Source organism: Cryptotermes secundus, unplaced genomic scaffold, assembly GCF_002891405.2.
Source record: "Cryptotermes secundus unplaced genomic scaffold, Csec_1.0 scaffold314, whole genome shotgun sequence".
Classification (NCBI taxonomy): domain Eukaryota; kingdom Metazoa; phylum Arthropoda; class Insecta; order Blattodea; family Kalotermitidae; genus Cryptotermes; species Cryptotermes secundus.
Window position 1 is genome coordinate 1,113,381 of NW_019718273.1, and position 27,758 is coordinate 1,141,138.

Sequence of the window (27,758 nt, forward strand, 5' to 3'; positions counted from 1 at the left end):
GGGAGATAAAATCAATGTAAGTCACCAAATTAGTGCTTGTGGATTTTGTTTTAGAGAAGCCGTGCTGATAAGGACTAATTTTTGATTTTAGATAATGGGAAACATGTTCATGAACAATAAATTCGAATATTTTAGAAAAATTACTGAGTAAGGATATAGGCCTATAGTTGCTAACAGAGGTGCTTTTGCCTTTCTTGTGAACAGGGACTATTGCTGCTTGCTTCCATAAGGAGGGAAAATTATGCTGAGATAAGCTTAGATTAAAGATGTGTTTCAGAATAGGTACAAATATATCAGTACAACCCTTAATAATGAATCCAGGGAATAATAATAATAATAATAATAAGGGTAGGGATAGTTCAGTCAGTATAAAAATCGGGTTTGACAGCTGGAATTCTCTTCCAGGTAGGGGCAAGAAATTTTTCTCTATTCCATAGCGTTCAGACCTGCTCTGGGGCCCATAAAGGCTTCTACCCAATGAGTATGGGGAAATTTATATCCGGGGGTAAAGTAGCCGAGGCGTGAAGTTGACTACTCCATCTAGTCCCTCAAGGTCCGAAAAAATAGAGCTATACCTCCACTACACCATACGTCTTCTTGGCGTGGTACTTAAATAGTTAAGCACAGGGACAAATTCACTTTTACCATATATCGGAGACAGAGGTCTCTTGAAGAATTATATAATCGCAATAAACATTTAGTACATGTCCTTAAGCAACGTTACACAGATTGTCTTTTGAATTTAAGGCAGGAATGAATGCGCGTGTTACCTTATGCTGTAATTTTTAAGAAAGAACTCATTCGGGTGACAATGAAGTTATGCAACCCAACTCACACACTACTGCGATGGTAATGGAGAGGAGGCACTATATTCCTCTTCGTCGCACCCATTTCAACCATATTCTCTCTGTCTCTCTCTCTGTATCGAGTATTCGCCACTAGCTGTAGAACTCGGAACTCCTGTAATGAACTGCCACACTCAGCTGAGTTATTGATATGTTTTTGAACTTCCCCTTGTTTTTATTATTCTTTTCATTTCTTCATCCATCCATGAATAAATTTTACATGATCGATAACTTTTGCAGCCTCTGTCTCTCTCCTTTTACATATTTTGTTTCTTCCGAACGCCTTGCCGTAGCTCCTTTCATGTTTACCTTCGCCATTTCGAGCCTTTGTATCGCACAGGATATAAGCAAGTCTCAAGCGGCCCACTCCTCTATGTAGGATTCGAGACACAGCAGAAGCGATGCATACCAACTCAACACTTCTATGGTTGTATGGGGGCACGCGGTAGTGTAGTTGGCTGAGGCACTATGCTACAGACCAGAAGGTCGCGGCTTCGATTCCCGATGAGGTTATTGGATGTCTTTAAGTGGCCTAATCCTTCCAGCCCTGGGGTTGACTCAGCCTCTAACAGAAATGAGTACCAGGAATCTTCCTGTAGAGTAAAGGGCAGCCGGCGTGTAAGACTGACAACCTCACTGCCATCTGTGAGCAGATTGTCTAGAACAGTGGTTCTCAATGGGGGCCATATGGCCCCCCAGTGGGCCAAGCCGTATTTCTGTGGGGCCGCAGGCAAAATTTGGAAAAATGAAGGACCAAAAAATTTTCAGTTCTAAAATGAAATTATTAATAATATAGAAAGAAATAAAAATGCCAAATGGTCAGTCCCTTGTTTTTGTGTACCTTACTTAGGTGGGACAGAACCTATTGTACTTAAACCACAACCTTAGATCTGGGAATTCCAAGTACCGGTAAACAGGTAAGCGTCTTCTCAGAGCGGGTAGAGCCCTAGCGAATTATCCTTTATTTTCCTAAATATCTTCCCCTCCTCTCATGAGTTTTACCGCCACCTTTTCAGTAAATTTCAGGTGTTCTTCAGTTCAGTATTCGAAGTGTTTGGAAGAAGACATTTTTCTGCGCAAGTTCTATTATTGTGGCACTTCCCTACTTTGTAGGTAGGTTACAAACTCCAGCCACTATTTTTCGACAAATAAGCATTACATTTTATAATAACTTGAACTTTCATTACAAATAAATTATTAGCTTTCAATAGAATTTGAATGCCCTCTCTCTACAAGAAAAAATATTGTCAATTGATTACAGCAGTTTTGTATTTATTTGAAGTAGAATGGCTTTCAAAGTAATTTTTTTGAATATTGACTTCTAAAATTTTCCACATCTTCAAAAAATTTAGAAATAGGGCAGTCATAAAATCAATAATCAATATTACATTTATTATAATTAAACAATATGAGGGGTGGGGGGCCACAGAACTGAATGAAAGTCAGAAGTGGGCCACGAGCAAAGAAAGGTTGAGAACCACTGGTCTAGAAGATGTGGGACAATTCGACGTCTCATAAATGTATGGGCCTCCGCGGTCTGTTCCTCTTTCTACCTTATGGTTCTAAACTATACGCATAACATGAGATGATTTATGCCTACTTACGTTATTATTTGACTATTTTTGTATGTTCTGCAGTCCTCACTGTAGTTTTGTACGTGTATGAAACTTGGTCTCTGACATTAAGAGAGGAACATAGAGTGAGGGTGTTTGAGAACAGGATGTTGAGGAGAATATTTGGACCAAAGAGAGATGAAGTGACAGGAGGTTGGAGGAAACTGCATAATGAGGAGCTTCATAACTTGTACTCTTTGCAAAATTTAATTAGAACCTTTAAGTAATAGAGGATGAGATGGGAATGGCATGTAGCATGAATGGCGAGATAGAATGCGTACAGGATTATGGTGGGAAAGCCAGAAGGAAAGATTGGGGGATAACGTTGAAATAGATCATAGATGAACAGGACGGTTTGATATGAAGTGGATTCATCTGGCTCACGATAGGGACCAGTGAAATGCTCCTGTTAATATGGTAATGAACTTTTGAGTTTCATAAAATATTAGGAATTTCTTGTGCAATGTGCGACTGGCAGCTTCTCAAGAAGGACTCAGCACCATGGAGTTTGTTAGTTATTTATCTGGTCCTCACAACATACGAGTAGCAGCTCCTATGGTAGATGTCAGCACTTTACCCAAAAATGTGCCATCTTGAAGTTAAACTTGCAAGTGAACTGTCTTAACGAACAAAGGAGTGAAGAAGATAAAGGTATGGAAGCGATGAAGAACAGTATAACAACTGGTTTAGGGCGGAGATACGAATAAATGATTCTGGACTGAATTTCGACGTGCTTTTCCAAAAACACGCTAACATACGGGGAAAAGTACATGTCTTGATACATATAATATATTCGAGATGTGGAAGTATATAAATGAGTCTATTGTAAGAATGATATCTCTTTCTTGTAATTTATAATGCGGCTAAATGAGTGGAAAGAATTCAATTTTGTTTCAAGTAACGGCATTTTGAGCAAGACAAAAAACATTGTTCTCTCCTCTGCATGGTCGGGACTGGCTACGAAGCCCGACCAGCGTCCGACCCAATGGCTACATGGGGATCTCACCCCGGTGGGTCAGCAGATGGGGGACGAAACTGATCACTCCTCTCCATCTAACGCCGAGGTTAAGAATGCATGGAACTGTATCTTCCTGCCGTGATTCCTAATTAAACAAGGCGATAACTTTAGTTTTAGAGCTTATTTTTTTCGGCGTCTTACACTCGGGGCATGGAAGTTTATGTCTGGCACTTATTAAATGTGTCAGCCAACAAGGTCGAGGCTTTTGTTGTAACGGTTTGGACGACACAAGGTAACTAAATAATTAGTTAACTAAATGTCCGCATAATGATAACGGCCTAGACTCATATTCTGAAGGTACTGAGTTTGAACCTTCACTGAGATCACCGCGGTTTTCCTTAGTCCCTATAGACAAACGGAAGGATATTACTTAGTTTCGCCCACAATCGTGTCCTTCCAAATCCTTTATAATTCACCCGCCGGTCATCTTAACATTAAACGATATCCATTCTAGTTACTGATAGACACAATACGATCCAGAAATGAAACGACAGGCATCAGATGTCGGAAACCTAGATTTTAGGTTATTATAACCATTAAAATGAAGATGGTACATTTTGTAACGTCAAAGTTTAATTAGCGCATTATCATAAACAACAGATAGTGATAGTCTATAATATTGTGACGTGTTTAGTGACAAGAGGCGGGTTTTGGATTGATTACTGGATTTATTAGACAATTTTACAGCTCGTGACTACACTTCACAGATCACTCACACACAGAGTAGTGTTCCCAGTTACGTTGCTTGGTAACGGCTTCAGTGGTAGAATTTCCTCTGTTTCTGGGCTCTCGTCCTTGCAGGGTGGCGACCATCTTACGTCATCCTCGTACGTTGGTCACTGACTTCAGTAGGCACTCCCTTCAGTTGCTGGCTCCCGGCCTGGACTGACTTCTAACTTCCAAGTCAAAGTCGAAGTTATGAGCGACGGTCAGTCGGAAAGCCTTTGTGTCAGGCCCCATCTGGGGCCAAGATAAAAATGGAATCCGCGGCCTTCCGGCTTGTAGCATTGTGCCTGAACCGCGTGCCCAATGAATACCAATGAAGATTCAAAATAGCAGGGACGTATAAAACACCTATTACCCCATTCTTTCAAGAAGTTGGAATGTTAAAGAAGTTTATTTATATTCCCTCAAAATATTATAACGTACGGATGCCTGGCTCCACTGGACGAGGTGCTATGCTGTTTCAGCGGAGGAACAATAAAGCAATAAATTTTCATTATGTTCTCATCAAGAAATGGATATGTGACTTGGCGTGACCGCGTCGACAAGACGACTTCATTACAATATTGGAGCTGCGATGCGGATGTTGCAATGAGGTATAGTCCTACGAAATAACGGGAACACAGCGCTGCTGACGAGGAGATATACGAAAGTAGTAGTGTGTGTTCGGGTGTAATCTTGAGCTCTAATTACGCTGCGTGAGACACTAAAGGTGCTGCCACACACAGCTTTACGCTATGTTCGCTACACCGCGTGGCCACACAGAAAGCTATGTTTGGTACGAAACTGCTCAGTCTTGAATGATATGTTGGCCGACAGTGTGCCTTGGGGGGGGGGGCAGCGATGATTCCGAAGATGAGCTTTTGCTGTTAATTTCCTTGTGTAAACGTAAAAGGAAGTGAGTGCATGGCGTGAACTTAAGAAGAACAAAGTTTGGTTAATTTCATCATCTGATAAAGCAGTTACGTGAAGATGAAGTTGAATTTAAAGAATATTTCCGAATGAACGGGGTTGATGAAAATATTTTAAGTTCTTCACTTATAGATAAAAGAACAATGTTTGTACATTGGCTGGTGTATTCAGTTCTCCAGAAATCATGTCCCAGGCATTATCCCGCATGTTCTGGTTCCGATATTCTTCTAACCCTTTGTTCCACAAACATGGATACTTCCTTGCTTCTTCAATTAATTCCTCCAGTGTAATTTTCATCTAAGCGAATACTGCGCTGAATGATACGTAACACGTGTTGTAATCAGAGTAGGGAATTACTGAGGTGCGCAGCTGACACCTGGAAGCGAGCCCAGTGCGCATGCCCGACCAGCGCGACGTTTTAAAAATATAGCCGAGAATCAAACACACTGCGACGCAGCGAACATAGCGAACACAGCGTACGTAGCGTACGTAGCGTACGGAAGTCTGTGTGGCCCGTCACATTGGCAATAAATGGAGATATTTTTCTGTTTGTATAGCGAACATAGCGTACGTAGCGCTCTGTGTGGCCGCACCTTAACTCCGCTTTCCTACACTCCTTGACGCGTTGCCTCAATGAACTTCGTAATTTGTTCTCTTGGTTCTTTAATTTCATTGTATCATATTCAGAGTTTAAATATTGTGACATGTAGACCCATTCCCAAGTAACAGCTGTGTAAACAATATTAAAGATATTTCACTAACTAGCTGTAGTATAAATTCAAATGCAATAGGTCTATTTCATCTACTTCCTACTGCCGAAGTAATAGAGCGAAAACAAAGAAATCTACTCGTGTTCTTGCCAATATGCACTATATGGCAGCCACGCACATTAAAGCGACATGGAATTGTTGCGGAAGAATCAGTATATGCCATCGGCACCTCATTCCAAATCCGTGTTTTCTAAGTGCTAGCAATGCCCACTCGGAAATACGGTTTACTACTGCCACCGGTCAAAAGGTGAATTGGTCTTCGGCCCTCAGCCGTGGAATTTGCAAGCTGGAAAACTCTCAACTTTCAGTGTAATTTAATATACGTGTAATATGATGGGATGTAATTGCATCCCAAGTGAATCACAATGAATATGCTTAATGCGTGTAATGTATGAAATTGTTACTCGTAACATCCCGAGCAGTTAACGTTAGCAATGCCATTTGTTATCGCGTAGTGCGGTAAGAGGTCATGTTCAAGACCGGTATGTGGCGTGACCCACGGCTTTACATATACAGAAGGTAATTATTTGGTCTACATTTTAACGCCTTAACTGAGTATTGTCATTTATTTGCTCTTTAATTAATAATACGAAATTCTGAAGGGAATCAATTTATCCCGGTAGATAAAATAATAATTTTGTTTTTATGAAACAAATAGAAGGCTGATAATACTGCAGGAAGCGACCAGTACTGGGCCGGTTGTGTCACAGAAGCGCGGCTCTGTATACGCACATTGTTTTGTCCATCTTTCGGACTGCGCCTTCGTTCCCTTGCCCCTCCCCCTTTCCCACCAATTCACCTCATTAGTGCTGGCGGCCCTTCCTTCACGCCTTGCAGCATACAGATATGTGACATGGCTATGTCGACTTAGAAATTTGGTCTGATTGTCATTTTAAAAGTGGGATCTCGGTACCTCCCTTCGAAGCACTCCAGTCCATAGTCGTTTGCTGAGGTAAATAGTTTCAATATCTCCTGAATTGGGAGGGGGATACCTCGGTATTGGCAGGGCACTTGACCCTACTATGACTGGTTATTCTCTTTTTTGGCCATTTAGGATTTTCTTTTTATTCTTTAACCTACCATGCAGACGGGAGCAGTGCTTTCCTGTGGAACATGAAATTGTACTAGACTGGACAGCATCACATCTCGAAAGATAATATTTTCCATAATCGCTATTGTATCCTGATGATTAAGGTAATATTCCCATGAAACGCCAGTAAACTTCTACCAGACTATTCGGCGTCACACTCCAGAACACATTTTTCGTGGTCACTCTTCTTTCCTGAATGTAAGGTTGTCCATTCCCCCGAAACGTCAGATAATCTCCTAAGGCCCATACACACACAGTTTGGCCTTTCGATCGACCTTACAGGCAAAACTGTGACAGTTTACCCCCTCCCTTTCATCCCCATACACGCGCAGATAAAGCGGCAGGCTTCATGCCACAATCACTGTCTTCCAGCCTATTATGCTGAGTCACACACGTCACGTGCTACGGTCCTGCAGGCAGAACTGACGGACTGACGGGTTTCCCACAGGCCAACAGTCCAAACGATTGGCCGGCCGGCAGCACCACACACGTCAGTTTTGCCTTTCAGTCTTCAACTGTGCAGGCCGAACTGGAGGCCCAACTGTGTGTGTGTATGGGGGCCCTAACAGACTACATCGTGTCAGTATTCCCCTTTGTAGTCATAATTTGACAATCTACCAGGTAATACGAGTACATTTATATTTTTTGGACACTCGCTTTCCATAAATTGACAGCGGTATGATTTTGGCCTTGGTAGAACAATAATACTTTCTTCTATGGGCCTTAATTTATATATTGCTTTTCGTAAGGAACACAGAATTGTAATTCAGAGAATTAGGTCAAGCGTAGGCTTAAAAATAGGAAGACGAAGGTGCCATTCCTTGCGTTAGAAGCACTGTGAATATGTAATTTCGCTAAAACCTAAATTGTTTTGCTTTTTAAGTGATTTCGTCACGTCTCATGCTCGTAACAATTTTAATATTGAAGTTACTGCGCATGCCACTGCGCAGGTACTTACCATGCGGGACCCAACTATGGTTGCATGTGTCGCAGTAACGAATGTTCATCTTGCCTGGCCTGAAGCACTCACAGGAACAGCTCGGCACAGTACAACGGATAGCCTGTAACGCAACCAGTACGTCATTTTATTTAGGACATATAAATATTCGCGGGTCGTTAATTTCTACGAGTATGTCCTACAAGAATAGAATGAATGTTAACATACTTGTAAGATTTGAGGTTTTCACGGTGGTGACTATGAACAATGCCGTCTTCTTTGATGTAGCGCCGTGTAGATATTGTGTAAACCGATGTTTCGGAGGAAAGTATCGCCTCAATCTTCTGGGTAGAAGAAAAAATCCACGAGCGAGGAACCAGCTTGAGCAGGTGGCTGCAGACTGCAGAAACCTGCTCACACTGGTTCCTCGCTTACAGTTTTTGTTTATACCCTGAAGATGGAGGCTATACGTTACTCCGAAACGTCGGTTAACAATATCTACACGGCGCCACATCCCAGAAGATGGCATTGTTCATTAACATACTTATTTCGGTTAGAACAGTGTTTTAATTAATCAATTTGTATAAAAGAAATACTATCTTTTTTTTTTCTGCTTCTATTGACTGTTTAGTGTTCAGATGTTCTCGTTCCGTTGAATGAACAACTATTAAAAGTAGTCGCCTCTGTTATCAGCTAGCTGCCTTAGAACGCAGAGAACACATCAAGTAATTCGTAATACGACACACCAGGATCCCATGGGTCAATAGTCTTGCCAGCTCATTTTATCAGAACGGATGTAAGATGAGTTCAATTCTAATAAAAGATCACGAACAATGCTCCCCACTTCGCGACCCCCCCNCCCCCCCCCAATACGCATGTATGTCCCCTGCGCTCCCGCTGCTTGTCAGTGTCGCGTATGTTATGGATGAAAGATGACGAAAGAAAGTCAGGCCTACGCCTTGTATTTCCCTTGGCCCTTCTTTAGAATTAGTTTTCAAATATATATTGACGTACATGTTTTCCTTTATTCTTCGGAGACAGAACGGGACGACGGTCAATACTTGCAGCGGTGTTAGCATGACCTCAGAGTTCATTAGCCATGTTTCGTTCTACATTTTAAATGTTGGTCTTCTTAATTATGTTACCATGTACAAATGTTAAGTTTATAATATAATTTTAGAAGCACTCGCTGCTTCCATTTTACAGTGTAATTTCTGCTCTAAAGAAAGAAGAAGCAGATTAATTAATTAATTCGCATATTGGGGGGTGAAGTCCAGTTGGGTCCACTCGACACGGCTGCAACTGATTGACTTATTGTACCTGCCCCCGATGGTTATGATGATGGAGAATTTGGTGGAATGAAGACTGGCAGGGGAAACCGAAGTACTCGGAGAAAACCTACCCCAGCGCCACTTTGCCCACCACAAATCCCACTTGACCAGACCCGGGATTTGAACCCGGGCCGCCGCTGTGGCAAGCCAGCGACTAACCGCTTGAGCTATGGCGCGGCCATGAAGCAGGTTACTGAGATATGCTTATAATAAACTGAAGGTTTAAAACTTAGCGAACCCATCTAAAAGCAAAATCTTGAGAGAAATAGTAACACCTACAAAACTGAGAAGATAAATATGGTCTGAAGGTTTTGTCTCTGATAAATGTTGAGATGAGAGAGTTAGAGGACCAGGGATGGAAGTGGTAACCGCGAAAGAGGAAGACGGTGAGTCAGTACGGTATGTAGGAACATAATTCAGGCGTATGTTTTACAGGGAATTATCTTCTTCTGGAATGTGATATCGTGTCTTCTGGCAAACATATGCCCATTGGTGGTTAAAATCCACGGGGTTGCTACGTTTCGTTGACAGCCTTTAAGTAGCGGACAACTGTTGTTTCTGAAGCCATTGTTCCAATGTCACTCATCACTTTTATATACTCAGAATATATACGTATATAATATGTACATAGGCATACATTACTATATGCCGGTCACAGTGACCGCGAGTTCTAAAGCATGAACTGTCTTCGATCCCTCTAAATCAGGGATCGTGTGTTCGAATTCCACTCAGGGCATTGATATCTCTGTGTGCATTTATTCTGTGTTTGTGTTGTTCTGTGTGTAGGTAGCAGCATTGCGACGGGCTGATCCCCCGTCCAAGGAGTCCTACTGACTGTTTATAGTGTTCTGTGTGTAGGTAGCAGCATTGCGACGGGCTGATCCCCCGTCCAAGGAGTCCTACTGACTGTGTATAGTGTTCTGTGTGTAGGTAGCAGCATTGCGACGGGCTGATCCCCCGTCCAAGGAGTCCTACTGACTGTGTATAGTGTTCTGTGTGTAGGTAGCAGCATTGCGACGGGCTGATCCCCCGTCCAAGGAGTCCTACTGACTGTGTATAGGATTAAGAAACCGAAAAAGCGACCAAGTCCAACAAAACACTGCCGAGCCAGAGATATATACGTGTATTACTGTTCTGAGTTGATTAACAATCGCCATTTGGATGAACCTGCGATACGTCCTCCTTATGCTGTACTCTCTCTTTCACCAATGAAATAAACTGCATTTCTGCTGTGAACATGACATCGCGAGGAGCTGGGATAGTTCAGTCTGTATTACGACGGCCTAGAGTACCAGGGTTCGATTCTCTGCTAAGAAAACTGACTTATTTCTATACTCTGTAATGTCCAGACGGTCTCTGGGGCTCGTCTAGCCTCCTACGTAATGGATAGCTCATTCGGTATAGCGACTCGCTAGGGGCTCGACAACCTAGGAGGTCGGAGTACCAGTCTCGGTATAGTCAATAATTTTTTCTTTTCTCCGCTTCATCTAGACCGGCTCTGGGGTCCACCTAACCTCCTGTTCAATGGATACCGGGGGTTCTTTCCCTTGGGTAAAGCAGCTGGGGCGTGAAGTTGATCACTCACCTCCCGTTAGTGACGGAGTCAAGAAAATGTGGATCTATACATCAACTCCCCCATACGTCTTCATGGCGTAGTGCTTAATTACTTAAGCACAGGGACAACTATATCTCACATTAATTTTACCGCCGACTTTTTCTATGGAGACAAATTTGCCGAGATATAAAGATGGCCACACACTGCAATATACTGCGCAGGTGTAGACGGCGCGATTCTCAATTAAGCACAAATTTACATCTTTCTTACATTGCATGAAATCGTATCCCAGAGGGCAGCAAATTTCGTGTTGATCGCCGTGTTTAAATTATTTCTTTTTAACGGTCCACGTGTTGTATCCGGTACCATCGAATCTCTGCTTATTCCGCGGTCTCTCCCTAAACCTGACACTATTCAAATGTTCAGCTGGAAATTCATAATATTCTGTAACATTCCAACGAAAATTTCATGACGTAATATACCAACTTAGCACGGAATTGTACTGTTTTTCAGAAATTAATTTTTTGCTGTGATCTAGGCAGTAAATGACCTCTGTCCTTTAATCTCGTAAGATTGTGGCTGTGAACCAACAATACAGCTGCTGAAAAATTTTGCTCTTTATCGTCAATGTCCAAAGGGCCTACTTATGTTACTGCGCACACGCATAGCAGCCTATTCGCTCCAGAATTTATGTATGGAACACAATTTTTTAAAATCAGATTACAAATATGGACTGTCATTCTTCAAAGATGCAGATGTTATTTGTCATCGATCATTCCATGAAACTAAGTACACGAGATGTTCTTCGTTTGATATGACAAGGATCGCAATAGGGGGACACACACAGTCCCATAGATCCTCCTTTGATAGGACATGATCCTTTGTCGCGGGAACATATTGCCGAGCCGTTGCTTAACATCGAAAAAGGGATACAGTCTATCGAGCCTTTGCCTAGAAATGATAGGAGGAATAAACATTGAGACGCACAGACTGATGGGAGGGATTCATGAAGTACGCAGTTGTCATGGGCTCAGGTGTCGTGATATGCATAAAAAGATTTATAAAGGTTCGTTCAGGCGTTCAAAATTTGGTAAGTGGAGATAGATAAACACACAGCATGGTGACCTTATAAGCCAACTTTATTTTTTTTAAATAAAGAAAATAGTCTAAAAAGTTAAAGAGAAATTGAAAAGTGAATATAAGATCCTGTGGATTGTTCACCACAGTGCCAAGTGGAGTAGTCCTCTAGCAAGAAGACTATATTGGCCTATGGAACCTACGTGAAGACCTTGATACTGGAGAGATTTGCGGATCATCCTGTGCAGAGATAACCTGCACGGTGGTGCGTTCTACATGCAATAGATACTTAGGACCAGGGCAGCCCCTCTAGAGACCCCACGTAACCCCTCTTTATTTTTGCGCCACGGAAAACATACAGCCATTGTTTTATGTCAGGGAAATTGGAGTCAACCTCAATGTTACCACGGGGAGCCCTTAACGAGCCCAATTTGAATATATTTGACATGGATTTTAAAAGACCGTGAATTTTTATTACGCGTCATCTGTAAATATTGACCCCCCGAGGCTTTTAGTTTGCTGCAGGACGGGGAGAGGAGAGGCGGGAAGTGATAGGAAGCGAGGAAGACAAAGCGAAGCAGTCACTGCAGAAAGTTGGAAGGCTCGATAGTTCGACAGTCCATAGCCTGAGGCAGGTGATGCATTTGCATTGGGATTGAACCAGCCGTGCCTGAAGAGAATAAGCCTTAAATAAAACAGATAAATGTTCATTTGTCCAACGGAATTTTATGTCTGATGATGGTCTGACCATGTACCTTCGGAAATGGGAACGAAATGTTAGGAGTTTCTGAATAACCTCTGATGATATTACAGTTATTATATATTCAGAGTTTATCTGACTGTCATCATGCTAACTGGCTCAAAGGGTAACGATTTTGACGTCTGTTCCGGAGGTGTTTGGCTCGAATCTCGACTGAGTCACTCACTACCCTGATTGAATTTCTTCACGGTTTTCAGACTCCCTCCAGGTAAATGCCGAGAAATGGCTGACTAACATACAAACAAACAAAGCAATTAACACCAATGGACCGAGTCCTCCTTCAGAAGCCAGCAGTTGCTCACTTACTCAAGGAATTTCCCAAAATATTTTGAAACCAGAAGGTTCATTACCGTGTTCACAATACCACCCCACTAATTACTTCTTAAGCTAGATGACTCCAGTCTTTACTATAACACATTCTTTCTCTGAGAACAATTTTAATATTATCATCGCATCTAAGTACAGATTTTCCTAGTGATCTCTTTCTTTCTGGTTTTCCCACAAAAGCCCTATGTGCATTCCTCTTCTCTCCATGCATGCTACATGCCTTGCCCATTTCATCCTCCTTGACTTGATCAATCTAATTATAAGTACGTAGCAAAGAGTACAAATTATGAAGCTCTCATTATGCAATTTTCTCCAGCCTCCTACCATTTCATCCTTCTTCTGTCCAAATACTTTCTTCAGCACCCTGTTCTCAATTACCTTCTTCCCTAGATGTCAGGCACCAAATTCAATACCAAGATAGAACCATAGGAAAAATAATATTTTTATAACTTTAATCTTTATCTTTCTAGACGGAAGGCGAGAGAATATAAGGTTCTGAACTGAATGATAGCAATATATAATTGACATGAAATATTAAATTATTTTCGTAATTCTATTTATATTCTGCAGATTCTGGTGTTGTGCCTTCTTGTGAAGGAATTGCAAAATCTAGTCTAATGCTACAGACAGAGATGAGAGAATACTTTGAGAGTGACAGTCAGGCCACTGGGTGTTGAAATGTGGCAAGGAACTAATATCATGAATTATTGTTAGTTATAACCCTAAGAGGACTGATTGAGTACAGCTTCGATCTAAACACAACGAACACTGTAATCAACATTTCAACATAAAATTATTTCCAGTAATCTGACTTGCTGACTTTTGTTGTCTGACAGAGCTGTGTACCTTTTCGGAATCTGTCGGTCTCTTTTGTTTTAAGATAAATTTTCGTTAGTTTCTTAGTCACACATAAAAATTAATAAATTTTTAACACTAGAGGAAAAATGTGTATCGAAAATTATTTGTATATACGTTATGTAAATAAAATCTACTTTTGTATATGTAATTATGAATTAGTCTAAAAATGTTCTCAATTGCGATAAATGGGCTAAGGCTGGAAGGCCGGGTAAGAAATTTTTCTATTTTCTGCGGTTTCCCTACCGGCACTGGGGTCCACCCAGCCTCAGCCTCTAACCCAGTGGGTACCGGCGGCCCTTTCCCATGAAGTAAAGCGGCTGAGGAGTGAAGTTGACCGCTCAGCTCCATCTACTGCCGGGGACAAGAATGGTGAAGTCATACGTTTCTTCCCCACACGTCTTCATGGCATATTGTTAATTGCTTAATTAATTATACACATGGATAATTTCAATCGAAGTTTGAAGTACGGAATAGTCATCTGGGTGTTTCCTGGTTTCTCAGTAATCTAACCTGTTTTAAATAGAGACTCTCAACTTAAGGCGTATTTATAATCTCAAATTTAAGTTCAATTGTGACTTGCACTTTTTAAATTGAAATGAAATTCTGTGTATAAAAGCTAAACTGTAATTGCTAATTGATTCAACTACAATATTTAGTGATTCTGACACTGGTTGGAAACAAGATACCTACTTACTTACTTATGGAGCTGAGCCCTTCTTGAGGAGAAGCCAAATCTGCAGCTACTCAAGAATTTCCCAGCATTTTATGGAACCCGAAGGTTCATTACCGTGTTCACCCTTCATTGGTCCATATCCTGAGCCAAATAAAACCAATCCATACCATCCCATCCCAACCATTTTAATATTGCTCACTCAGAGATAAAATGGATAAATTTTCATAGGGTTAATTAATTAATTAATTAATTAATGTCATGAAGACATATTAGGGAGTGGATGTATAGCTCCGTCATTCTTGACCTCGGCACTGGATTGAAGTGATTGGCTCAGTTGAGTAAAGGCCTGGGTGGGCCCCAAAGTCGGTTTAGACGCTGTGGAGAAGAGAAAACTAAAAAGAAAATAGCAGTTTATGTTTCCATACAGCACCACTCTAACATTTACAGACAGCAATTTCATAGTCTTCTCTCAGCTGGATACTGGAGTGGGAAACAGCTCGCCTCGAGAGATCGGTTACCGCAGAGATGGAATTATGGGAGCGATGAGCGGGGGGTCTGATCAGAAGGGTCTGTAATCTGCAGTGTGTCCATTAGACAGTATGGAACGGAGTATGTAATGCGAATCGCTTCCGTAGAAATCGTGACCGAACAAAATCGTGAACAAAACGTTGGACTGCGGGTGTAAGAAACGTGAACATTCTCGAAGTGTTCTGTGACAGAGAAACGTGACTATACTGAGTTTTAAAATTATATCCTCGTTATGAAAAGTGGTATCTCTTTTCTTACTCTGAACTGAATTTCTTTCATGTTTTTGCAAAGCCGCTACCCTGATAATGATTTTGCTACTTTACACGTCCTAATAACTTCCATGACACAAAGACCTCTATTGAGGCACTATGCTACAAGCCGGAAGGTCACAGGATCGAATCCTCATGAGGTCATTGGATTTTTCAATTTACCTAATTCTTCCAGCAGCACTATGACCCTGGGTTCGACTCAGTCCCTAACAGAAATGTGTATATACCAGGAATCTTCCTGGGTGGTAAAGGGAGGCCGGGGCATAAGGCTAACATTACAGTCATCTGCCAGCCAATTGTCTAGAAAATCTTGGAGCCTTGACTCACAACCCTACGGGTCTCCAAGGCCTGTTACAGGGACAGCTTTAGCCTTTAGAGAACTTTATCGAGAAGCATTGATAGTGCAGAAATTACCGACCATTTATGTAACCCTAATGCCCATTCACGGAAACTCCGTCCATGGAATTTATCCTTAGCCAGATGAATCCATTCTACATCTTCAAAACCATTTAAAATTACATTTAATATGCCTGTGATGTTCCCAGTTACTCCAGCATATTCCAAAACATATTTCCTTTTCAGTTTTCCTGATTTAATTATAGACTTATTTTTCATCTTCCCCAAGCTTTCCATATGTGTAGTCCATCCAATCCTTCGATATTATTTCAATTAATAATATTCGTATAAAAACACGCAACAATAGAGAAAATTGTGTTTTCCGTGTCCGCGCTAACATCACACAACAATAAGTAGTGATCAGGTGACATGTGTTTCCTGTGATGCATGTCCGTTCAGCGGCTACATAAGTAAGTCCAGGAGAGTTCAGGGCAGTTACGAGTAGTGGTAGGAGCAGAAGCATGCGAACAAACAGGCAAGAAGTAAGCTCGAGGAGTAAAGAAGAGTATAAGAAGTCAGCCTGTGAAATTTTAACATGTGATCTGAAGACTTTATGTGTGCTATAGTGCAGTGATATTGGGAGTGTGTGATTTAGGGAGACTTTTATAGTTCCTGTGTTATAAATCCGTGAAGACTAGTGCAGATAGACAGAAGAGATAAGCGTGGAGTGCTTTATAATGTGAAAATCAGTAACAGTGTTATAATTACTTGTAGTTAGGACCTGTAATATCCAATAAATCCAATTAGCCATCGAAACCCCGTCTTTAGTCACTCATACACGTGACAATAATATGGACAATTTATTTCATTCTTTCTGTAATCATTGCAAATTATTAAGAATACTTGAGGCCTTTTAATATTTTTCAATGTTGCAATAGCTCTGTCCTTCCTTTTGTCTTCAGTATATTTTGGTACCATCGGAACGCTAAAGACAATAAATACCTGCTGGCTTGTAGACATGTCTTTATAATTTCAATCTTCTGCAACGACATAAGTGTCAATGCCCCATATTTTCTTGTTACTGACACCGAAAGGGAAGGATACAGAGACAGAGAGAGCGATAAAGAAACTCCACCGAAAGAAGGCGAAGACTAGGAGAAGAGAGGAAGACCGGCGGAAGAAGATAAAGTATATCTTTTCCTCCTTGGAGACGCTCACCAATTCTTCTTGCTAGTGACGTGTAAGATGGTCCCCCCTCACCCTTCCGCCCCATCCGTCATATATATGTGTTCAATATGCTAAGGAGGAGAGACCCTCGTGCACTCGCTAATAAAACAATTGCCCAGCGTTCCTTCTGGTCTAATATTTCTCCAGATCAACTCACACCAAAGAACTGTTATTATGACATTTCAGCAGGAATATGCAGCTGATACCGCGTCCTTCTCAGCTGAAGGATTGTCTGCTCCTTCTAATTTGTGTTACATTTGCATCACAGTTCTAATATTTCAGGTGGGGTGCATTTAGTTTCCTAATTCAAGAGATTTAAATAGAGAGGTATCTCTGAACATTTTTTCATTTGGTTTTCCCTTTGCTCTCATGCAGACTCTCAATCTCTCTTTATCTCAAAGTACGTATAAGCGGAATAATCTACAGAGACTTTTCCACGTGTAACATTTATTTCAATTAGCCGGCCGCGCCATAGCTCAAGCGGTTAGTCGTTGGCTTCCCACCGCGGAGGCCCGGGTTTCATCCCGGGTCTGGTCAATTGGGGTTAGTGGTGGACAAAGTGGCGCTGGGGCGGGTTTTCTCCGAGTACTTCGGTTTCCCTTACCAATCTTCATTTCACCAAATTCTCCATCATCATAATCACCTGGGGCAGGTACAATAGACCAATCAGTGGATTCNGTCGAGGTCAAGAATGGTGGACCTATAATTTACTCCCGCATACGTCTTCATGACGTAGTGCTTATTTAATTAAACACGGGGAACACTTTACCTTTTACTTTTTAACATTTTTTTTTTCAGCCAGAGAGAAAGCTGAGAAAATGGAAAATTTCTAGGCTTTGTATAGGCCGTTTCGACGTATGTTTGACAATGTAAGAAAAGCGAATCTTGTGCCCCGTTTGAGGCATCACATACCCCCTATAGATACATGCATCCTCCAATCAGAACCGCTGGCTCAGAGCGTCTCGTATCTCTACCTAATCCGAAACAGGATCCAAATAATTAGGTCTTGTTGTATAACCATTTCGTAATTTATATTTTTCTTATTTCATAACACTTAACGATAATGATTCGTTCAAGGTAGCCAGACGGTGTAAGGCATGTACTGTCTTCGCTCGCTCGGAAGCCGGGATTGTGCGTTCGAATCCCGCTGAGGGCATGGATGTCCATTGTTTGTGTGTGTGCGTGTGTGTGCGCGTGCATTTTCTGTGTTTGTGTGCAAGTAGAGGTCTTGCGACCAGCTGATCACCGGCCCAAGGAGTCCGGCCGAGTGTCTAAGATGTAATAAACGAAGTGAATCGGAGAGTTTCATGGAGGTGGGCCAAGGCCCAAAATGGGGCTGTAGCGCCAAAAGAAAAAAAACGATAAAGCGAAACACGGTAGAAAACACAGATATGCCTATGTGAAATTCTAAGAAACATGGACATGGAAGATAAAACTAATTTTGGAGAAACAAATTTATATAAGAGAGAATTTCTTCACGGGTGCCTTCATGGCGGTAAGATAAGAATAGCTTAATTTTGGAGGTCTCAGTGGGATAGGAAATTGTCTCATATGAATGCAATTAATTAGTTTGCGAGATCCGTGCGGAAATGTATTGAGAAGGCTGGCTGACGACGAACAACGCTAGGGGGTGGGATGGCAGGACACAGTTGCTCAGACAGATCAGAAAGGCTACCAACAGAAACACGTGACAAAAGAGAAGTGACTGCCGATATCCGCAGTTCATCTAAAATCATTGACACTTGTTCATATTTCAGATGTAATTATATGAATATGTTTTAATTAATCTGCGTAGGATTAGTAATCAAACTGTAAAGATCCTTGGCAATTAGCTGAATGCCTCTGAAGAGGGCGCAAAAAGCCCAAACATGGAGGGAGATTTGAAAATGTATTGACTAAACAACTTCTTTTAACTATTTGTGCATAATAATTTATGCTACAAGCCGGAAGGTCGCTGGTTCGATTCCCGAAGAGGTAATTGCACTTTTCTACTGACCTAATCCTTACAGCCTCACTATGGTCCTGGGGTCGACTCATCCTCTAACAGAAATGAGTGCCAGGAAACTTCCTGGGAGGTGAATGGCGGCCGGCGCGTAAGGCTGACCTCACCGCTATTTATGAGCCAATTATCTAGAAAATATTGCATCCTCGACGTCTCACAACCTTATAAGCGGCCTGTTACAGGGATATCTTTACCTTTTTCTCTATATGTATACTGCTCCACGAAACCCGACAGAAAACAATATTAAAATTCTACGAGTACTGGCCCTATCATCACTTCTTTATATCGGCGAATGCCGGACCTTGACTAAAAGACAGCTGCAACAAATTGAAGTTACTGAAGTGAGGTTTCTGAGACCTGTAGCAGGCTACCGAAAAATATACGAAAGGAGAAATAAAGACATTTGATAAGAACTAAATATTTTCGACGTACGAGAAAAAAGAAAAGAAATGGCTATCAACAAAAATACCGTGAACAGAAATTCTAAGAATGCCAACTGACCGAATTACTTGGAAGCTGGTTTCATTGTCACCCAATAGAAAGTGAGAGAGGTCAACCATTGCAGAGGTAGAGAGACCAGTTCGAGTATCTATGGGAACGGTGACGACTTGCATAGATGGTACTCCGCAAAGCATACATAGACACAGCGAGGAAAATAATGGTTTCTCCTAAATCGAGTTTCTATCTTCACGGCTTTCATGTTAAACTGCGGAGGTGGAAGCCCACTTACTGCAAAATGGTGGACACTTCTGGACTCATCCTCATTTTGTTCACACTCCCTCTCTGTCTTAGTTGTGATGTGATAATGCACTTCGAAATATGCCCTTTCACCTAACTCAATCGAGCTGAGAACTTCTTGAGGAGATACCAGTCAATCAGCTATTCAGATATTTCCCAAAATTTTATTGAAGCAGAAAGTTTATTATCGTGTTTACAAGAGGCCACAACTGGCCCCTATCCTGTGCCAGATTAATCTAGCCCATACCATTCAAGTCTATTTCTCTAAGATCGATATTAGTATTATTCTGCCACTTACTTTTAGGTCTTCCTAGTGGGTTCTTTCCTTTTGGCTTACATACAAAAGCCATGTATGTATTCCACTTCACTTCTATGTGTGCTACACGTCCTACCAATCTCTTCCTCCTTGACTTGATAATGGGCAAAGGGTATAAATTATGAAGCCCCAGGAATATTCTGTTTCCAGTTACTGTGAATATTTTTTGACACGTATAAGAAATTCTTTGGTGTTATTGTGCGTCCGTTTTTATCATTTATGTCGCCAAATTTTCAGATTCATAAGAAAGCTATATGAAATCTGAACCGAAAGATTCGTAACTTTTGAAAAAACGTAGCAAAATTTAACGGAAAAAAAAGGTTTACATATTGGAGCAGTTTTTTATATATCAGAAAGGGCGAGAAACAATTTGCTGTTGCGGTACACAAAATGTCGCAATGTAATTTATGGTTGTCTCACGACAGAGTCTGCTTCCCCGTTTTCGCTACAACGGGCCGGGGCGCACAAAGATAATACCCGGCGGTAGGGCCAGGCTGTATATTTCTGCTCTCCTTAACTTTCCGCAGTTTCCATCTCTTTCTCTCCCCATCTTCCCGTTATACGAACTGAGCAAGCCGACGAACATGCGTGATGATTCATATTCAAGAGAAACTTCGAAATTCACTGGAAATAAAACATAAACCGCAGAATAAGGTCTAAATTTTGTGCAAGTCATTTTCGTAATTAAGGATAAATCCTCAGATTTGTGTACTTTTATTAAATTCCTGTAACCCAAATAAAGTAGGAGTTAATTCAAGCTAAAGTTTTTTTCTTTTCCTTGGCACTACAGCCCCAGTGAGCCTAGGCCTACCTCCATGAACTTCTCCGTTCACTTCGGTTTTTCTAGATCTCATATATTCGGTAGGATTCCTTGAGCGGGATCAGCTCGTCGCAAGGCCTCTACCTGTAGAAAAACACAGGAATTTAATAAAATAAAATAAAATAAAATGTACCTACGAAAGAAGTGGATAAGGCTTTTAGCCTTTTGTAAGTCGCGTGTCGACTAGATCGGCTAAAATTACTTGCATCAAAAGTGCCATAGCTGAAGTGATCGGCTTTTTGTTAATCAATTAGTATATAAGTTCCGTCAGCAGATGGCACGAAATGTCACACACACACCGATGATTAAAAGAAGAATGGCCTTTCACATAAGATAGCTCTGTTAGAAGGACGTTTGAAGGAAAGAATTATAGGGCTTTTTGTGCAAGCGCGTTTATTCTAGAGCGGCCTTGACATTTCTATCGGACAGTTGCATGATGGGATTTACTATTTAAAGAACTAATAATCATTAGTGAAGTAGTTTTTTTAACGTTGTTGAATTTCAGGTTCCCACGGTAATTACGTATATATTAAAGCTTTATTTTCAGCCTTTTGTGCTAAAACTGGAAACCAGTACATCGAAGTCTAGTTTTCACGGTGGTGGAGGCTATGATTTTGGTCTTATGGGTAGTCGGGCAGAAAGTTGTCAACGTTTAAGAAGCAGGTGCTGTCTGCGTGTAGCGACAGATGGAAATGAAGGCGGCAAGACGCCATAACACGAAACACGATTGGCCTAGTAATAGCAGTTAGTCCGAAGAAGCTACAGGGGGCACGGTGTTCCCTTCTTTAATTCAGTAACTGTGATACACATCACAGCTCGTCACCAAGCGTGAAGAATTTTGGTATTGACCTTTGTTTAAACATCAAAGTAAAGTCGCCTATATATTTAATTTAGAATCAGGATAACTCAATCGATAGAGTGCTCGGCTATGGGCTGAATAGTCTGTGTTCGATCCCCGCCAACGACATAAAATTTTTGTCTTCTCCATAATCTCATAACCAGCCTCCTATTCAAAGAGTGCCGGGGGGAATTTCCCAGAAGGTAAAGAGGCAGGAGCGTTAAGCTGACCACCCATCTCCTTCTAGAACAGAAGTCAAGGGTAATGGAACTATACCTCCACTGTCCCACACATCCTCACTGGGTGGTGCTTAATGAATTAAGCACAGGGATAGATTTACTTTTATCCTGTTGCTTAAACATACAGGTTATCTGAGCTACACGGGTTGAGAATTTAATGGGAAGCCTCATTATTCTGTATATAGGTTTCCGTTATGTTCACTTCGCCTCCTTCCACCGTATTCATTTCCATTCCTACATGTTATTTACTAATGCGTCAAGGTCGATTTTAATTCCAGCTCCTATGAATAACACTCTCAAATAGTCATAAACCTCTTACTTTATACAAAATACTGCACATCAAAATACTAATACTCACAGAATTGACACGATACTCCGAAATAAGAGAGGGCTTCTCGCACGTTCTTGACTTACTGTCCAACTTAACGATCACGCAACATGTTAAATCTATACAATTTGTTACTGTGGTAACCTAAAATTATGTAATGACAGTGTTGGTTCTCAAGTTTACAGAATGTTTACCGATACATACAGGGATATTGTACATGAATATTTCTGTTGATGGAGAGATCAATATTCTGGGATATAACACAGTGTAATCCATTCAAAGTTAAGTGACCTTTCGGAAGAACATATCGCTTCCATCTTCAAGATGGAAGATTAAGCTACACAAGAAACCACTGTGAAGCAGGTAACAAGAGGGGCATGGAGACATATTCCTCCGAAACGTCAGTTGATTTCCAACGAACTACATGGCGGTATATTTTTGGAGATAGAAATCTTCATAACCACCGATGTCAGAACCTCAAATCTCACTTATCTGAAGACGTTTGGCCCCGCCATAGCTCAAGCAGTTAGTCGTTGGCTTCCCACCGCGGCGGCCAGGGTTCGATCCCGGGTCTGATCAAGTGGGATTTGTCGTGGACAAAGTGGCGCTGGGGCAGGTTTTCTCCGAGTACTTCGGTTTCCCCTGTCAATCTTCATTCCACCAATTGCTCCACAATCACCCTCACCTATCATCTGGGGCTGGTACAATAGGCCAGAAATGGCCGCAGTACAAGGGACTTAGTCCCATCTCACTAGCAATAAAAAAACCTAGAGACATTCAAGTGTCTTCATATTATTTTAAAATCCTAAATATATTATTTTAAAATTATACTCCGATAAGAGGTACAAAGTAAAGAATATAAAGTAAATCTATTTACAAGCACAGCGAAAGCAACAACATTCACAACTTAACATCTAAGTGCCACTGTATAATAACTCTCACTCACAGTGCATAATTACAATGATTATATGAATGCAATTTTGAAGAGACAATGGTTTTACAAGGCAGTGAATGCCCGTTAATTAACGGAGCGTGCTCCGCAGGTTGCCTTTCACGAAATCACTCCTCATCACACTTGTGATTCGCCAAACGGTTCAGTTCAGAAAGTGCCACTCTTTGCAAGATCTTGCTTGAATACCAGGTGAAAGCTTACGTCACTTTCCAAAGCCCAATACACACTTCAAAGGACACTCCCGCCTTCTCCTCACGTTAATGTGTTGTACAATTTTAGGATACCTCAATTAAGTGTTGCAGCTGAGTTCTTCGTATATCAGAGGACCAAGACTCAGATCTCGGCTTGAATAATCGTTATTCTGACTAAAATTTGCCGCTGTTGTTCTCACAGTTATAATTAAACACGAGGGAGAGTCAGTAAATAGGTCACAAATAGAACTAAAACAGCTGTAATGGACGTAATAGGTTTCCTATGTGTATCACTAGGTAGCAACACAGTCCAGCTTCATGACTATCTAGGTAACTGAGGTGCGTGCGCATGTTCAGAGTCTAGTTTTAGTAGTCAAAATGGCGACAGTGCTCGAGAAGTGTATTACCGAAGAGTAGCTACTTGTTGTGCTTTTTTGTGGCAAAATGACGCAATACAAAGGACGTTAATAGAGAAATGTTTCTTGTTTACGTTGGGAAGTGTTTGTTGCGTAAAGCCATTCAGCATTTGTGGCAGACGTTTGGCTGATGACGAAGAGGTTAGAGTGGAGGTGCGGAAGTGGCTAAGACAACAGTCCAAAGACTTATATGCCGCGGGTTTCGGCGCACTGGTAAAGCGATGAGACAGGTATATCATTGTTGGTGGAGGATATGTCTAGAAATGAATGCTTTTTCCAGGTTCGAATATCACATTTTGCGTTTTATATCAATTTGGGAACTTTTTACTGACTCTTCCTCGTACTAATTATTTATTTATCTGAGAAACACAACGTTTCGTTATTTACCTATGGATGCTGTTTGGGCGGTTGTTCGGCAGTATGAATTTTGGACACAATGAGAGCCAAGAGCTAGAGGACATTTTATATAAATTCTTAGATACTTTCCGAGAACAGCCACGATTTCTCATTTCCTTATAACTTCGGATTCGTCAATCACAAATATTTTAACAATTTATTTAACCGAAGAAACGTTGTTATGTTGTCTGACAGCAACTTTCTCCGTCAAGATCACTAAACGAAATTGATTCTTATGTGTTTCAAGTAGGTCTATCATTCTTTCGTTTTGGACAAATGGATTACGTACGTCGTTAATATCAGAACAATATCATACGAAGATTAAGAGAACCAGCATTAAGACGATACAAAATTTTGATTGGCAAATCGCAAGGGAACAAAAAGTTTAGGAGACTAGACCTGGGTGTTGGGAACCCATTCAGGAGAGTTTCCACATCACAGGGGAACAGCACTGAGTAGTGTCTAAGAGAAGATTCCTGTAAGGATACGTTCTACATTGAAGTATGAGAAGAGCGAGAGGCTTTCTCTGTGCAAGACAAAAACTTTTTTGATCGAGTTATTTATTGTTGAATGAAAACAATGTTTGTGCTACTGCTACTACCACTACCTCTACCACCAGAAACGATGTTGATGATGATGATGATATAAAGCAGAGTATCGCATGTAGAGTTTTAGTCTGAATACTTGAAGAACCACTTGGATGACTAATGCGTAGATAGCAGGACTGAAATGAATTGTGAAGCAATGGTGTGTGTGCGTGCGTGCGTGCGTAAGTGGCGGGCCCTTGGAAACGATTAACAAACCTGTCCGTTCAACAAAACTCAGATATTTTCTACTCCGTTATTGGCTACTCATGAAGCACTCTGACACATGAGGTTAGTTGAATGACTGTGGAGGTCCCTCACGTCTCCAGCAGTTTCTGCGTCATTCTTTTCTCCAGATATGTGACCTGCACACAGTCATCTCTGAGAGACTTTCTGCACGTCCCAGATTAAGCCACGTTACCCGCCTAGAAACTCGGATGTCTTTACAACGTTTCGGTTGAGCGTCTGTAAGAAAGCAGAAGCCATCGACAGGCGTGGGAAGTGATAGAGTGATGTGTCGCTTTGTAAGCCTTCACCTGGTTGCTCGTCTGGTTGGAAGAGCAGAGGACCTGCTGGATATAGACTCAGTGTCTCCCGGTGTCACGAACACGGACACAGTTGAGGTTATGTTCGACCATTCGATTACCGAACTGTGACATGACATGGAGAGAGAGAGACAGACATACAGAAAACAACGGATAAAGGATGACAGTGGACAATTTGAAGGTCGTTGTGTAAAAACCGTTCATATGCCACTCAGAGAAATTAAGATTTTACTCCTTGGGAGAAAAAAAAAATGTCTTCATATAATTGCATACTGATTTTCCGTAATTTAGTAATTTAGGGAGATAATTAATCTAAATATTGTCACGTGTCCAGGGTTCTATGACTAATAAAAACGGGTTCTGGATTTGATGAGTGTATTTATCGGCACTACTATTACAATTACAATAAATTATGACAGCTCACAATAAATGAATGCTTAAGATTCACTTCATTTCTTAGCGGACTACGAGTGTCTTCTCCTTTGCACTGTGATTGACTTGATTCTCATTTACGAATCGGCCACTTCTTCAGCTTCGGTTGTCCACAGCTGAACACTCAACTGCTTTTAAGAATGAATCAATGAATTCACGATGAACTCCCTTTTATATCGCGGAGCGAACCGAACAGTTTGATTTTTCTTATTTGTTTCATTCCTTGCTACGAAGCGCGCTTTTAGCGAGCCGTAGTCTAGCAATGGAATATTCCGTAATACTATTATTTAGAAATTATATCTCCTCCTTACAGAAAGTACACTGTCGCCATTTAACAACTAATAGGCTAATGAGTTTATTCTGGAAACCGTAGGAAACATGTAAATGCGTTATGGATACAATTAAGGGGCTTTACTGCTAAATTAGGTGGTGCACAAGTAGCAACAGAAATAAAGCAGTAGATACAAATAACTTTCATGAATTTTTGATACGGAATTTCGAGATAACTTCTTGTAATGAAAGTTGTTCAAATCCGACACATTTTCTTTTAAAACGGATAGAAACTTAAGTTTTACTTTTAGTTTTTTACTTTAAGTTTTACTTAGCAAGCTACGAAAATTAGCCGGTCACAGTAGCTGCGCCATCTAAGGGATGTTCTGTCTTCTCTCTCTCGGACGTTGAGATCCTGGGTTCGAATCCCACTCAAGGCATGGGAGTTTGGTGTGTGTATGCATTTATTCTGTGTGTAGATAGAATCCTTGCGACGGGCTGATAACTCACCCAAGGAGTCCTACAGTCTGTGAAAAATTATTACGGAACTGAGCAAGAGTGCTGGTCCCTGAATGGGCTGGAGGAGCCATTGGGAACAAAAGCTATGAAAAGTTGAAGAAAAATCAAAATATAGTAGAAAATCCATAACACGTCCATCAGTCTTACAAGGTAGAGCATATTATTCGGCAGGTGTTCAATATTTTCTGTTTTTAAGGGAACGAAAGAATTCCTCAACAAATTCACATATGCCCGCCACTTGGACCTGTCGTGAACTAACTCATTCCATTCACTAAATTTACTGGTGTTCTCTCTGTTACTGGCAACTTATGTCTCTTTGTGCCTCTCTACTGATTTTCTTTCCTTAAGATTTCGACCAGTTTATATGCATTTCTCATTTACCAGGTCGTATTACATGTCAAGCCTATCTAAACTTTCTTAATGTAATATGTTACAACAGTGTTATACTAAGAGAGCTACTGAAATTATTATTTATTATGAAGCTACTCTGTGTGGTTTCATCTAGCGTTTTGTTGCTTGAGCCTTAGTTCGAAATATCTTCAACAGAACTTTAGCCCCAGATATTCTTAATCTGTTGTCCCTATTAGAAGGAGAGATAATATTCGAAGGACGGGTAGAATTGTGGTTCAAATTAATAACTCTTAATGAACTCGGCCCATGATGACAAAGAGGATGAGATGGGCAGGGCATGTAAATTCCGGGGTTTTAGTCTGCAAGTAAACTATACCGAGGGAGCGACTGCCGCTTGTAGACGAATTTATTGCCAACTTTAGCGGATAGAGGGTGTCGCGTGGTCAGCGCAACGAATCCCCACTGCCGTTAATTTTTGTTTTCTAGACCGGAGCCGCGGTTTCCTTGAAGAAGCTCCTCAATTATTCTCACGAGGTTGAGTGGACCCTGTTCCAGACCCACTACTTCTCAGAGAATCTGGCAGAGTCGGAAGTCTAACACTGACCTCTGGATCTGTAGCAAGGAATTCTGACCACTAGAACACAGAGGCGATCTGCAAGGCATGTAGCGTACGGGATATTTATTTAATAGTTCCAGCTCACCGCTGAGTTATACTGTTAAGATATTATGTCAGAAAATATTCTTTATCCAATATGTTTTAAGCCAGACTCTAGAAATAGAAGGTAGATTAGTAAACAAGGCGATATTTATAAACTGAGTTGCAGAGAGTGAAGTCAAGTTATATATGTGAGGAACATGGACATTATTCTCTTAGGACGTATAGACTGACAGAAAGTGGTCAGTGACCCTGAAGATGGAGGAGGGAATTCTTTCCAAATAGCTATAACTTCCTGGCAGACTACACAACGTCTC

At 41.2% G+C, this 27,758-nt stretch overlaps 1 protein-coding gene across 1 annotated transcript in view; it reads right to left on the reverse strand.

Moving 5' to 3' along the window:
- Positions 1-27,758, reverse strand: part of LOC111874249 (zinc finger protein basonuclin-2) — a gene marked incomplete at its 5' end in the record, with an annotated part of 469,906 nt that overhangs the window by 327,344 nt on the left and 114,804 nt on the right. Inside the window, 1 exon segment of the mRNA XM_023869631.2 lies at positions 7,930-8,032. Coding sequence (XP_023725399.2) covers positions 7,930-8,032 — 103 coding nt within the window.